Raw genomic sequence first — 14,090 nt, 5'->3', positions numbered from 1 at the left:
ATGCATTTTGATGACAAAGTCCCCTTGGAAATGCTGTTTTATTGGAAAGGCAATTTCAGTATCAAACACTTCTACCAAAAATATATTTCCATAGTGACATTTAAGATGATAAAACTATCAAAGCCCAGTTCTTTTGATTGCAAAGGTCGAAACGTTTCTCCTTCCTCTGGAAACCCGCTGTGCTATTTATTGAAGTCCTTCACACACACTGCTCCGTCTCAGGCAAGTGCTGCATCATGGAAAATTGTGTTTTTATTTTTAAGCCTTACCTTCAGATAGGATCCATAATATTTGGTTACGTATGGACTATCACACTGACTCAGCACTGTGATTTCCTGTTGAATGTCCTCTATCTCATCTTCAGCTTCTTCCAGATCAATGATTTTTATGGCAACCACTTTCTGAGTCCGATTGTCAATGCCTTTGAACACCTCACCAAAAGAGCCCTTTCCAATTTTCTCTAGCTTTGTAAAAAGCTCTTCTGGATCTGCTTTTAGGTTCTGTAGGAAAAAGAAAGGGAAACATCAATGACTCACAGCACTGGGACTGCTTTTTCCTTGTACTTATTTGTAACACTCAGACCATAGTCTTTCAAGGACTGACCCATCCTTCCTCATTTAAGGACTAGGCTGGTTGTGACCACAATTCTTCACATTTAGGATTGAAAGATTTGCAAGTCTCCCTTACGTGTGTGCATTACACTATAAACACAGCAAGCGTATAAACAAACAAATACACAGATTAGAAAAGCTGGGGAAGGCTCCAGCACTTGTATAGGTAAAGTAAATAAAAATCAAACCACTTATTTGACTATATATGGATTTGTTGAAAAATCACTCTTGTCTAAGCAAAAATTCCACTTTCTCGCCTCTCCCAAACTGTCTAAATTCAGGTTGCTATATACCAGTGGTTCCCAATGTGGGGCACTCGCCCCATGGGGGGAGGGGCGGGGGATGAGTTATTAACAGTGAATTTTATGCATTTTTTGCTCTCCTCCCCAGGTTTATCATACAGTTTCATGGTTTAGGACTGTGTTCCCCAAACCTGGCTGGTTCTAGGGGCCTCATAAACAATATATAAATATATATTGTGACATTTATGCATTTCAGTTCTCTATTATATGTTTTGAAACTTTATTTGCTACTTTTTCATATTACTTCATTTTTTTTTTTAACAATTTCTTAGTGATTTCTTCCCTCAGTACTTCAACTGTCCTTTCATTCCTTATCTCTTTCATGGATGCCATGTTCTTTGGAAGCTTGTTTAGACCAAGTTAATGGCCTTTTAGGCTTCCTCCATGTGAATAGGAGTTCATTTTTTGAATAATAAGAATTATATGTCACGGGGGGGGGGGGCGCATCAGCATTTTAGAGATGCTTAGGTGGGGCATGGCCAAAAAGAGGTGGGAACCACTGCTATATACTAAAATATAGGTTAAATAGCTATATTATGTAATAGGGAAAAACATTTATACCCTTACTTACTTCCTAACAGGCATGATTTTAAAGTCCAACAAATACTGTGTCACGTACCTTCACTTTCAGCTACTGTAATGGCCTAACTAAATATTTTAACCAGATCCCAGGAAACAAAAAGCAAAAGCAACCTGTTTTCCTTTGTCATGTAAACATCATGCCCTTGAATACCTTCTAAAAGCTCTTACCCACCAACCTGGTTAATTGAAAACACACACACAGTGCCATTTCCAAGGAATCCAGCTGCAGGGACTCCCACACCCATCCTGAGAGCTCCGACCAGAGATGTGTGAACAGCTGTAATCCCGGGGCCGGGGGGGGGGGGGGGGGGGGGTAATGTGGAAATATATGAGAGGGTGTTTGTCACAAACTCAGGGGCAATACTGGCATTTAGCCAGGAGAGCTGAGGGATGCTGCACATCTCACCACAAGGAAATGCCCAGCCCCAAATGCCAACGCACTGGTCCGCAGCCCCACAGAGTGAGAAAGGACTCTGGGAGCCACCAACCCTACAGATAGATACACCTTCCCTCAGAAACACTGCATATGAGCAAGAGGATGCCAGGCCAATCCTCAAAGCCTATTACTCCTTCAAGGAAACTGAAATAATGTGGGAAAAGGAGTAAGAGAAGGAAAGAAGGGTTGAAAGGAGAAAGAATAAGAGCATAGGAAGAGGACAGGTCCATAGATGGATAAACACATGGGACTCACAGACACAGCATTACAGCAATTACCGGCAGCATTCTGAGTTAAATGAGCTTTGTGGGTTTAACTAGGCACTAACCATTAACTTGCTTTCCGAGGGGAAACACAGGAGTCCCAAGCAGCACTTTACAAGGGAACTGCTGAAACCCAGCCAGCCCATTTCTAATGTGGAGGTCTTGGGGTGCCACAGCCATGGGTGGCCTCATTAACACCAAAGAGGCGCTATTTGAGACTGCACTCTGATCAACGTAAAAGCTCACGAAACCCACCGATCCTATCAGTAAAAATGAACAAAATAAAGGAAAAATGCACCCTGGAGTTGCCAGGGAAAAGGGACACAGACATTTTCAGCAGCTACAAACTCTCCTGTTTTCATACACTTTCTCTTACCTCCTTCCCACCAGGATAAGAGAGGGTGGCTCTCCTTTTCTTCAGGGCCAATCCTAAAAGCTGGGCCTTTGAATCCATCCTTCTCTCCTCTAGGACGTGAGTTCATTAATAACCCTCTTGCACTTACTTCTCTCTACTGCCTCTCTGCCTTGGGCAGCATGCTCAGGTTTTAAACACACACACACACACACACACACCTTCCCTGCTTCACTGGTTGCCCTCCGTCCGGTGCCCACCCCTCACTGGTCACCACTGCAGCCTGGCTCCAGCTCTGGCACCAATGATGCAGCGCTGTGCATCTGATCCTCCTCAAACTCCCTCCCCTAGTAACTCTCCAGTCCCTTGGCATCTACAACCCTGCTCTCCACTCATCTTCTTCCAGGGCCCCTAGTTCCAGAAGAGTCTTCCTGTACAGACTACCTATAACAGGCAATCCCCCCAAGGTCCCAGACTTAGCCTCCTATTCTTTCTCTCCTCCCCAGGTTATACAGTTTCATGGTTTAGGACCGTGTTCCCCAAAACTGGCTGGTCAGAAACATCTAGGACACTTACAGACCCCAAACACTCACACACATGGGGGTGGGGAGTGCATAGTCCACATTTTTTAAAGCCCCCCCACCCATTGATTCCGATAAATAGCCACATTTGAGGAAACTGGTTTTGAATTATGGCATGCATGGGGACTTTCAAATTGCTAGCTCCATCCTTGCCTTTTGTGTTTTAACTCCTAGAATCAATTACTTGCTAGATATCTCTTTCTACCAGGACACAGCAAGCTCAATATATACCAAGTGAATTCATTATTTCCCCTGCTGAACTGGCCGACCTCCCACAGCACACTACACCTGTGCTAGACTATAAGCTGAGGGTGTTCAAAGACTGTCTTACCTCGATACCAATGTGCATGGGCACAATAACTGATGGTCAACAAATGTCCCATAACCAGTAAGAAACCCCCCTTACACTGACACAAACAGGATCCTAATTCAGAGAGACAGAGAGCCTGGAAGGAGGGAATAGTAGGGTAAGGAGAGCCTGGATACTCAGGAGCATCAGAATCAGCTGGAGGGATTGTTAGAACACAGATTGCCTGGCCCCACCCCGAGTTCCTGACTCAGTACATTTGTTGTGGGGCTCAAGAACCAGAGTGTCCAGGTGATACAGCTGCTGGTGGCCTGGGTACCACACTCTGAGAACCAAGGCACTAGCCACACACCCAGACCCACTGCAGACTTGGAGAGAGATGCCCAGTTTCCTAGCTGTCCCTGCAGAGCCCAGGCCAGCAACTCTAGCTGACCACAGGTACATGAGAGAATCCAAGCAGACATGCAGAAAAACCTCTAGTCAAACTGAGCAATCATGAGAAATACTAAGTCATTATTGTTTTAGGTCATGAAGTTCTGGGGTGATTTATTACACAAAACGAATCATAACGTAACAGATTCAACAGAGATCATTGCAGGAAGACCCTGTCCATTCCAGGGGTGGGGGTGGGGAGGGACTAATAGATGTTCTACACTCTGGACAGGTTTCATGCTTTTTTATTGTTGTTAATCCTCACCCAACGATATTTTTTCCATTGAGAGAGAGTGGAAAGGAGAGAGGGGGAGGAGGGAGGGAGGAAGGGAGCGAGGGAGGGAGGGAGGGAGGAGGAAAGAGAGAAACATCAATGTGAGAGAGAGACATCAGTTGGTTGCCTCCTAAACGAGCCACATCAGGCCCGGGAGCGAACCTGAGACCCTTCAGTCTGGCTGACGCTCTGACTACTGAGCATGGCGGCCAGGGCTGGACAGGTTTCATGTTAATAAACTACCTGATTTTCCCTTTGCCTGGTCCCGACAGCTTAGAAACGGCTGTTTTCACTGCTGCTTGACTATCTTCCTCCAAGCCCTTTCCCAAGTCTGCACCTGTAAAGCGGCAGTTGCTGGTCTCGCTCTGCTCAAGTGTGGTGTCACTCGGCACTCTGTCACTGTTAGCAACTATTAACGGGGCTACTAAAAACTGTCCCTGGCAAGAAGGGAGACATCTGCTAAGATGATGACAGCAGGACACTAAACAAGCAGGGGTCCTTGCCATTTGGCAATTCTTGCATAAACTCATTTCCATGCCGTGTAGCCCAATGGCCATAAGAAAATCAATGCCAATGATGGCCTATTTCAAACAGGACGTTCAAAATTCTGCTGCCAGAATCTATTCTCTGAGGAAAGATTTCCTTGGTAGCAAAGGTGCCATTCTGCCAACCATCTTGAGAATTTTCTTTTCAGACAGGTTTATGCATCGCTTCTCGGCCTTTTGGTTAAGATCAAGTGCAGAAAGGTTTATGCTGAACTAAATACGGGTCATCGTCCCCTATTAGAAAGGTCTACCAGCCCATCACCATCTAGGACCCTCCTCCCACATGCCCCTGGGAGGGAGGGGGGTGAGTGCTGCCTGCACATAAACATCCCACTCACCAGACAGCTACTGTTGTTTTGGCTGTTGTCATTTTTAATTTTTTGATTTGACAATCCAAGGGAAAAGAGCTCAGATACTGCATGCTTTTAAAATTCTTGTGACTAAATGGTCAGGTATTTCATGTTTTTAAAATTCTTGTGACATACCAGTTGAAAATTGCTGCTCTTCAGCTATCACTTTTGTTTTTCCATGAAAAGAAAAAGGAACTAAGTTTGATGTGTTCTAACACCTGCTACTTACACATCACTATCCCTGCAGCAACAGACAAGAGAACACTGTAGTTCAGGTCTAGACCAGGAAGGGAAGTTGTGGCAGGGGTACCCCCTCCCCTCTTCTGAACCTGGCAAGCATCCCTAATAAACTGCAGGACTCTCCTCCTAGAGCTGAACTCAGACCTCACCCCACCACCTAGGCAGCCACCACCAAGTCAGCCCACTGGGCACAGAGGTGGAACCTATTTGCCAGCCTGGTGTAGCCCTATTACCAACAGGTCTCATCATGACTGTTCAGTGTTATCTTGTCCTTCCATATCTGCCGATTCTCCCAGGCTTTCCATGTGTTCCACTGCTAATAGTTATTATCTCCCACTTTCAAAGCGGGAAATCCCTGTACCCCGATCCCTCGCTTATACCTACAAACTGTACCCTTCATTCTTCCAACATGTCTCGCTCCATGTGGTCTCCCCGCCACACTCCTGCCTCTCCCTGGCCCACAGCAGCTGAGCCTCCAACCAACTGGCAGAGTTTAGCTTCCTCAAAGCTCATGGTCTTCCTTCACTGCTTAAACACCCAGGAACACACTGTCTCTCAAGAGTGAAGTCACAAACACTTTTGAATCTAAACCCCATAGCACCTTTCTAGTCCCACTTCCTGCCACTACCCCCACTTACCCAACTTCTTAACACTGTACAAGCATCAAGGGTTGCATTTGGTATGGTTCCATTTATAGAAAATTCTCAAAGTGACACAATTAGAGTGATGGAGAACAGACCTGTAGTTGCTGGGAGTAGGGTGAAGGAAGGAGGTGATGAGTTAGGGGTAACACAGGAAGATTCTTTATGGTGATGGAACCACAGAACTAAAAGCCAAAATTTAGGAAAGTACAGGCCAAAACTGGTGGCCTATGAATTAAGATCTGCACCTGAGTAAACAGCAGTGCACCAACATCAATTTCCTGGTTTTACAGTGTATGGTATTACCACTGGGGAAAGCTAGGTGAAGGACACACAAAACTACCCGTCATTGCTGCAACTTCTTATGAGTCTTAAATTATTTAAAAATAAGTTTATTAAGCCCTAGCTAGTTTTGCCTAGTGGTTAGAGCATCAGCCCGTGGACTGAAGGGTTGCGGGTTCAATTCTGTTCAAGGCCACATACCTCCACTGCAAGCTTAATCCCATGCCCCAGTCAAGATGCGTGTGGGAGGCAACCAATCGATGTGTCCCTCTCACATCGACGTTTCTCTGTGTGGTTCTCTTCCACTCTCTCTAAAAATCAATGGAAAAACGAATATCCTCAGATGAGGATTAATAAATAAATATATATATATATATATATATATATATATATATATATATATTAATCCTCATATATATATATTTCATTACAAACTTATTAAAATTCCAAAAAAATCGTTTAAGCCTCAAAGGGGCCACTCTTATTTCACCATTATGGGTGGAAAATTCCCATTTGCTATTTCAAACCCACTAAAACCTGACAACTCCCTTGAGCAAAGGGAGAGGCTACCATTTCCTTTTTCCCCAGAACACATTTTTAATGCCCTGGGCTGCAAACTGGATTAACATTTTACAGGTTCTTTTCTCCTCAAGGTGATGATCTACCACTGAAGAACATTATCTTATAATCTTGCTAACTCTAGGCAACACACAAACTTCCTTAGAAAGCAGTCTCAGACATAACCAAATAATCAAAAACAAAAACTCAGCCCAAATTCAGAGCATTACATGGACATAAGAAAAATACAGCCATAGCCTGAAAAACTGTGCAGCCCAGTGTGCACCAAGCTTTGCTCTGGTTTTGCAAAATATTTCATTTGGGGCAGTGACTATACAATACCTGGAGAGATAAGACAATAGATGCATCCCCAAAATAAGCTATGGGACAGAGTTATTCAATACTGTCCTTCTGAATGCTTAAATTATTTTCCAAAACAATGGTTTCTAGGAGGCCATAGGCACTTGAAGTCTAAACACAAGCTCAGACCTCAGCTCAGCAAGTTACTGAACCACCCAGCCTGTTTCGAGGTCTATAAAATGGGGTAACACTACTTACACAGGAACATAAGGAAAGTTGCTTGGTTTAGCAGTTGTGGGTTCGATTCAGGTCAGGGCCCATGCCCAGGTTGCGGGCTCGATCCCCAGTAGGGGGATGGGCAGGAAGCAGCCGATCAATGATTCTTTCTCATCATTGATGTTTCTATCTCTCTCACCCTTTCCCTTCCTCTCTGAAATCAACAAAAATATATTTAAAAAAAACAACCAAGAACCAGTGAGGTGAGGTCATCTTTAAAATAGCACTGGACTTTGGATACATTTTTAGAAACCATCAAACACTGGCCAAAACACTTACTGAGAACATACCATGAATAACACAATGCAACACAATCCCAAAGGGAGATTAAAAACTATTGTTTTTAAATATGGCTGAATTTTATATTCCTAGTTTTATACAACTTATTCTTCTTCCCATAAGTAAGAAATCTTAAGGCTAATTACAAGCAAATAAAATGCCCTGGAAACCCACCTCATCAGATTAACCATTACATTTCAAGAAGCATGCTATACTGAAAGTAACAGTGGGAAATTTGTCTAATCAAGCCTATTACCCTGTAAAGTTTTTCTCCCATTCTACAAGTTTAAGGCTCACTCTTTATCTTTCCCATGCTCCCACCGTCTGAAAATCAAGTTGCCCTTTTAATAAAATACATACGGGAATATATACATCCAATGCCAATGTAAAGCTTGTAAACCATAAAAAAAAAAAAAAAAAGAAAGAAACAAAAACAGGACCCCAAAAAAGCTAAATGCCCTTTTATGGGAATTTTCTCAGCCAAACATATCTGCAATGTCCAAAAACCACTCAACTCTAGGAGTGGAAGCAGCAAAAAAACTTGGTTGGCACATCCCTGGCCTCCTCCTTGGCCCTCAGAATCCCCCCTCCACCATCACCACACACACACACACACACACACACACTTGCGGGGAGGGTGTCTTGCTACCAGGAACTGTCATCAACACACATCGGTGTGCACCCGCGCCCCCACCCCCACCCCAATAAGATCACTGGTGTTCCCCAGCAGCCAACCCAAGGCACATTTTGACATGAACAGAAGAGAGGAAATCTATTGGGAGCTTCTCATTTTGACTTGATAAGAAAGTCTAAGGTCAGGACTTTTATTCAGACTCAGAAAACCAGGGCTCCCCTTGAGGAGGAGGAACAAATTTGCAATGTAGTTTCCTCTTTAGTCAGCCAGCACCCTTCAAAGGTACAAACGACAGTAATAAGTTCCTGGCTGGAATGAACAATCACCCACCCAATGGTGTCTACCGTCTCCAAGATGGCCTTAGCCTCCTTCATAAGTGAGCAAAACCACACAGATGCAGTACTGTAAACGGGACAAGGAAACCCTGTGGGGAAGGGTGTAGATGAAGAGGAACAGTGGTGGCTTACAGGGTGGCCCTCCCACTGTGTGTGGTTAGTGATCCTCACCAAGGGCTGCAGCCGGGGAGCCTTAAACCATTCGGTGCCCTGGCCTCACCCTGAACTCTTAAACCCAAATCTCTGAGAATGGGACTCCAGCATCGGAATCTATATATATAAAACCCTAATATGCAAACAGACTGAATGGTCAGACAACTGAACAACTGGTTGCTATGACGTGCAATGACCACCAGGGGGCATGTGCGGAAATGGCAGGCGTCAGCAGCAGGTGGCAGAGCGTGGATCATGGCGGGCGTCAGCCGCAGCAGGATGGTGGAGTAGGTGAGCGGAGGCACCAGACCAAGATGGGGGTGCCCCCGCTGGTCACTGTCATTGGGGCAAGCCTCTGGTGGTTACTGAAAATTCATGCCGCGGTCCTGCCCGGCGCTCGCACCTGCTGCTGGCACCGGCCCCACTCACACCCTCTGTTGGCGCTGGCCCCAACCACTCCACGCTGTCAGTGGGTGCAAGCGGGGCTGCTGGCAGACAGGGGACCAGGCAGGGGCAGGAGGGGCCAGGCAGGGGCACGGAGGATGGACCAAGACCCACTCCTGTGCCATCGCAGCCTCGTGGCCCACAGTTCAAGGTACACAAATTCGTGCACTAGGCCCTAGTTATTTAAAACTGCCCAGAAGATTCCAACATGCAGCCAAGGTGAGAACCAGAGGTCTAGTCCAGGAGACTGCTCCAAGCTCTGTAGGAAGTAGGATGCCATGGTAACGCCTGGAGAACTTTCATAGTGCATACCCACTTTCCCCCCCTGGGAGGGAACCCCATCAATGCAGGGGAGGGGGCATTTCCCTGCAGCTCACATTTTCTTCTTCCTCTCTCCAATCCCCTCCTCCTCTGCTTCTGCTATCAACCTCGTCATTGACCTGGCATATCCACTCTCCACCTCTAGCCCCAAACAGGGTTTTGCATATTAACTAGTGGGTTAATCTAAAAATCTCCAATATAAAACCTTATTTACCAAATAAAGATCTTTAAATAGAAAATGGCTCCAGTTGGCTCAAAGAAATGTCAGATTTCTTCAATTCTCAAATATTCTTTAGCAGAAAAGTCTCATTCCTAGCTAAATGATAAAAAAATCTTTTTTTTTTTCGTTAGAGGCCCAAATCACACGTTTATATAGAAACATGCTTTCCTCCAAATTACAAGAAATCTACTAATCACTGCCAGGCAAGCTCTCCTGGCCTGCTTCCATTACCAGGCCGTTTCCTCTTCTAAGTGGCAGCATTCAGTTCCCTACCTGAACTCTCATACACACGTTACAAATGCCCCCACAATCTGGCAACTCATTTCCTCCATGTTATACACTTTATTTCAACCCTGCAACAATTACATAATCTAGAAGAAACTGAATATTCTATAAAAAAAGAAATCTGAGGCAGGTGTTAAATCCTACGAATTTCGATATCTAGACCTACATATTCAAATTACCAGGACTTTTAGGGAATCGTAGTCCCAGCATCTGTTCATCTTTAAATGGATGTTTATTTATGGTAGAAACTGCTTTAGCTAATTTAAAAAAAAAAAAAAAGGAAATACAATTTTAAAAAACACACACTTAAAATGAGGGGAAAAAAATGGCTGCATAAGCTAAGTGAATCTATTGTTTCTAGCCTGGGCATCTAATAACCCCTCCTCCCATACACACACCCCTTAGGAAACCACCTTTAGAAGCTCTGAGGTCAGAGTTCAGGGAGAAGCCATGCTAGGGAGCGCATTCTCAGACTCAGGGTGCAGCCGTCTGGACACGTACCCCTGGTGTGTGCGGGGGAAAGGGTCCAGGCTGGAAGGCTGCCTGGAGAGGCTCTCAGATCCTCATTGATGGCATCGGTTTGAACAAAAGGCTCAGGCTGCGACTACTGTTCTGCTGTGTGCCCGGTGCCAAATACTCTGCTGGGTTGTCTCATTCACATCCCTCTTGGTCCAGAAGAGGACTGATAGCAGAGGGAGCCAAGGAAGCAAGGGCCTGAGGGTTCAACTTGCCCGTGGTCACAAAGCTCCATAGTCCTGGCTCAGCTTCCACACCGAGTCCCCAGCAGGTTCTCCCAGTGGTTGCTGGCTCACTCTTCTCTGAAAGGCTGCCCTCTCTGGCTGAAAAAAGGCCTGGGGTTTCTTGAGATGACAAGCAGGCCGAGATCAAAACAAATACCAAAGTCAGGATGGTATTGTTGGGCAATCAATGCATCCCAAATAATTATATAGCTCACTGAGAAATGAATCCTGGCACCTTCTTTATTAAAACCTAAATGCAAATAACAAGCAAGACATGGAAAAGATTCTGACCCTACTGTAATGAGCATTAACAAACAGCAGCACCCTTTCCAAAGCTCCTCCATCCAAAGACTCCATGCTAAGAAGTTTCCGTAACTATTCCTTTCTGACCTTACAGCCACCCCAGGAGGCAAAGGGCAGGTCACTTGAACAAGGTCCCCCACGGGTATTAAGTAGGGTGTAAATCTCTGTGTATCATGGGTCATCCTCTGGACTAGAAAGTGCCTGTAAGCTGCAAGGTTTGTAGGACACCTGATTAGAGAGGAACCTACCTGGCAAGGAATTCCTTTGGGTTATTACACTGGAATGTTAATATCAGCAAAAGGAATACAATCTGATACTACCTCCAACTCCCTGCAGGTGAGCTCACCTTCCTGTAGCATTTAATAAAAGCTTGCAGTAACAGTTGACTGTCAGGGAACTCTGACTGTTCTAAAACAGGCCAAACAGTTTGGGCGTATATCTATTTCAATCAATAATCACATTTCCTTTAGTTGAAAATCCTTCAGCTTTTAGAGGCATCAAGAGGAAAATGGCTGAAATGGAATGCTAAGGTCATGGACAAGGTTGACTTGTCACAAACAGAAATACAGGAATCCTGTTGGGGTGTGTGTACGAGTGTGTGTGTGTGTGTGTGTGTGTGTGTGTATGTGTGTGTGTCACTGCATGTTCTTTTATCCCTAGAGGGGCGGCCAGGCCAGAGAGAGTGAGATGCATTCAGTGTTACCTAATCTCATAGTTCACAGAATTCCTGTGGCTCTGTGTCAATCAGTAAGGTGACTGCCGCCAAATCAGCTGTCCTGTGTAATCTTGGGAGGGTTAAAGACTCTAGAGCAGTGGTTCCCAACCTTTTTTTGGCCATGCCTCCCCCCCCCCCCCCCCCGCCAAGCATCTCTAAAATCCTGATGCCCCTCCCTGTGACATATAATTCTTATTATTCAAAAACTGAACTATTCACACGGAGGAAGCCTAAAAGGCCATTAACTTGGTCTAAACAAGCTTCCAAAGAACATGGCATCAATGAAAGAGAAAAATAAAAGTACGAAAGGACAGCTGAAGTACAGAGGAAGAAATTGTTTAAAAAATAATAAGTGATATGAAAAAATAGCAAATAAAGTTTCAAATTATCATAGAGAACAGAAATGCATAAATATGCCACAATATATATTTATATGCTCTATATGAGGCCCCTAGAATCATAAAAAATGCAAAAAATTCACTGTTAGTAACTCATTCTCGAATTGCCCCTCAAAAATCAAATTGCCCCCCTGTGGGGCAGGTGCCCTACGTTGAGAACCACTGCTCTAGAGGCTAGAGCAGGGACAGCAGCCCTCTTCTGTGCGCAGCCAGACAGCAAACACCTCAGGCTTGGGGGCCAGTCTCAGGTGCATATTCCTTCTTTAACAGCCCTTTAAAAACCGGCCAAGGGCAGCTGTAGTTTATCGATCCCTGTGCTAGACCATCCAGATGGTCAAAACAAAATTTTGTCCATCGCCTATCATACTAGTAACACTGCCTAATCCCAACGAAGGAACCCAGTACCAGCTCTGAACGGGCAACAGGAACTGTGTGACCTCTCACTCCACACACCAGCAAATGCCCTCACTCTCTCCCCCATTCCGCCTCGCTCCTTTCGCTGTCCTCTAGCTGCCCCAAAGGGAGAGAAAGAAACGTGAGCATTTGAGCACTTCCAACATTGTACCCAGAGCTTCCCTCACTTGGGCTAGTCTCATTATCTCCTCACCTAACCCTCTGAAGAAGCGACTTTTACAGATGTGAGACCGGAGGCTAAAGAGTATACATTCTTTGACATCACTCTTAGCAATATCATTTTGGCAACAAAAGAAAAAAATTTTAAATGGGACTACAACAAACTAAAAAGCTTTTGCACTGCAAAGGAAACCATTAACAAAATGAAAAGACAACATACTGAATGTGAGGAGATATTTGCCAATGATATAGTCGATAAAGGGTTAATATTCAAACTATATAGGGAACTTATACAACTTAATACCAAAAAAAAAACAACAACAACAAAAAAAAAAAACCCAAGCAATCCAATTAGAAAATGGGCAGAGAACCTGAATCAAAAGAACATACAGATGGCCAATCTATAATAATAAAGGCGTAATATGCTAATTAGACCACACGTCCTTCCTTCCGGATGAAGCCACTGCCTGTGGGGGCCGAGTCAGAGGTGGCAGAGGCCCCTGGCCATGGCCAAAGCCATTGCACGGATTTCATGCATCGGGCCTCTAGTTTACATATAAAGAGATGCTCAACATCACTAATCGTCAGGAGAGTGCAAATTTAAACCCCAGGCCGGCCCACCTGCCATCTAACCTCTTAGGCTCATCTCATCATTATTTCTGTCCCACAGGACTTCTGACATCCCTTCTATTTTGCTTCTAAATTAGACCCAAACTAAAGTGAAAGAATTTTGTCACTGCTGAGAAAATCACAGTAAAGATATTACTTTGTTCTGTCCTTCTAAAACCTGTCACAATTTCTGGAGGATACTGTAAGGAAAATTAAATGAGCCACAGGAGTCCCTGGCTGCAAGATATATGAAAGAAAAGGGTTAATAACCAAAACTTATTCCACAGATCCTGACACCCACCAAGACAAAACAGAAAGGACAAACTGTGTATATATCTCAGCCTACTCACCACTTTGTACACTACTATCAATTGCCATTCTGTTTCTCCAATCATATTGCCCTGAACCACAAACTCTTCCACTGGTGTGTTAAGCTGTCTACAACACTACAATGCCTCCATAAGAGTAAATAAAGTAACATGACTTTTTGTTGTCATTGGTTGCTTTTCTCCACTTTGCCATATTGATATATCGATGTTATATTGGAAGTAGTGGCAAATCAATTAAAGCCACAATATTTTGTCCCTTTCTATAATAAACTGCTGGAGGAATGTGAAATGATACAGCCATTTCAGAAAGCAACAAGACAATTTCTCATGAAATTAAACATAAAACCATGTGACCCAGAAACTCAACTCACAAGAGAACTGAAAACAGTCCTAACTGGTTTGGCTCAGTGGATAGAGTCG

The 14,090-nt window shown here is 44.4% G+C and overlaps 1 protein-coding gene across 2 annotated transcripts in view; it reads right to left on the bottom strand.

Annotated features, from left to right (window-relative positions):
- STK24 (serine/threonine kinase 24) overlaps nt 1-14,090 on the bottom strand; it is a 102,356-nt gene that overhangs the window by 55,244 nt on the left and 33,022 nt on the right. Inside the window, exons 1-2 of one of the 2 annotated variants that reach the window (XM_079779463.1) lie at nt 2,571-2,737; nt 270-500 (exon numbers count right to left, since the gene is read on the bottom strand). In XM_079779463.1, coding sequence (XP_079635589.1) covers nt 270-500; nt 2,571-2,648 — 309 coding nt within the window. In that variant the 5' untranslated portion in view covers nt 2,649-2,737. Of the gene's footprint in view, nt 1-269; nt 501-2,570; nt 2,738-14,090 lie in introns of those variants that run through there. The other variant, XM_079779462.1, reaches the window with a different exon arrangement.

This window comes from Cnephaeus nilssonii (assembly GCF_951640355.1).
Source record: "Cnephaeus nilssonii genome assembly, chromosome: 8".
NCBI classification, from domain to species: Eukaryota; Metazoa; Chordata; class Mammalia; order Chiroptera; family Vespertilionidae; genus Cnephaeus; species Cnephaeus nilssonii.
The sequence above is the reverse complement of the archived record's forward strand: the minus strand, read 5'-3'. Positions and strand labels throughout refer to the sequence as shown.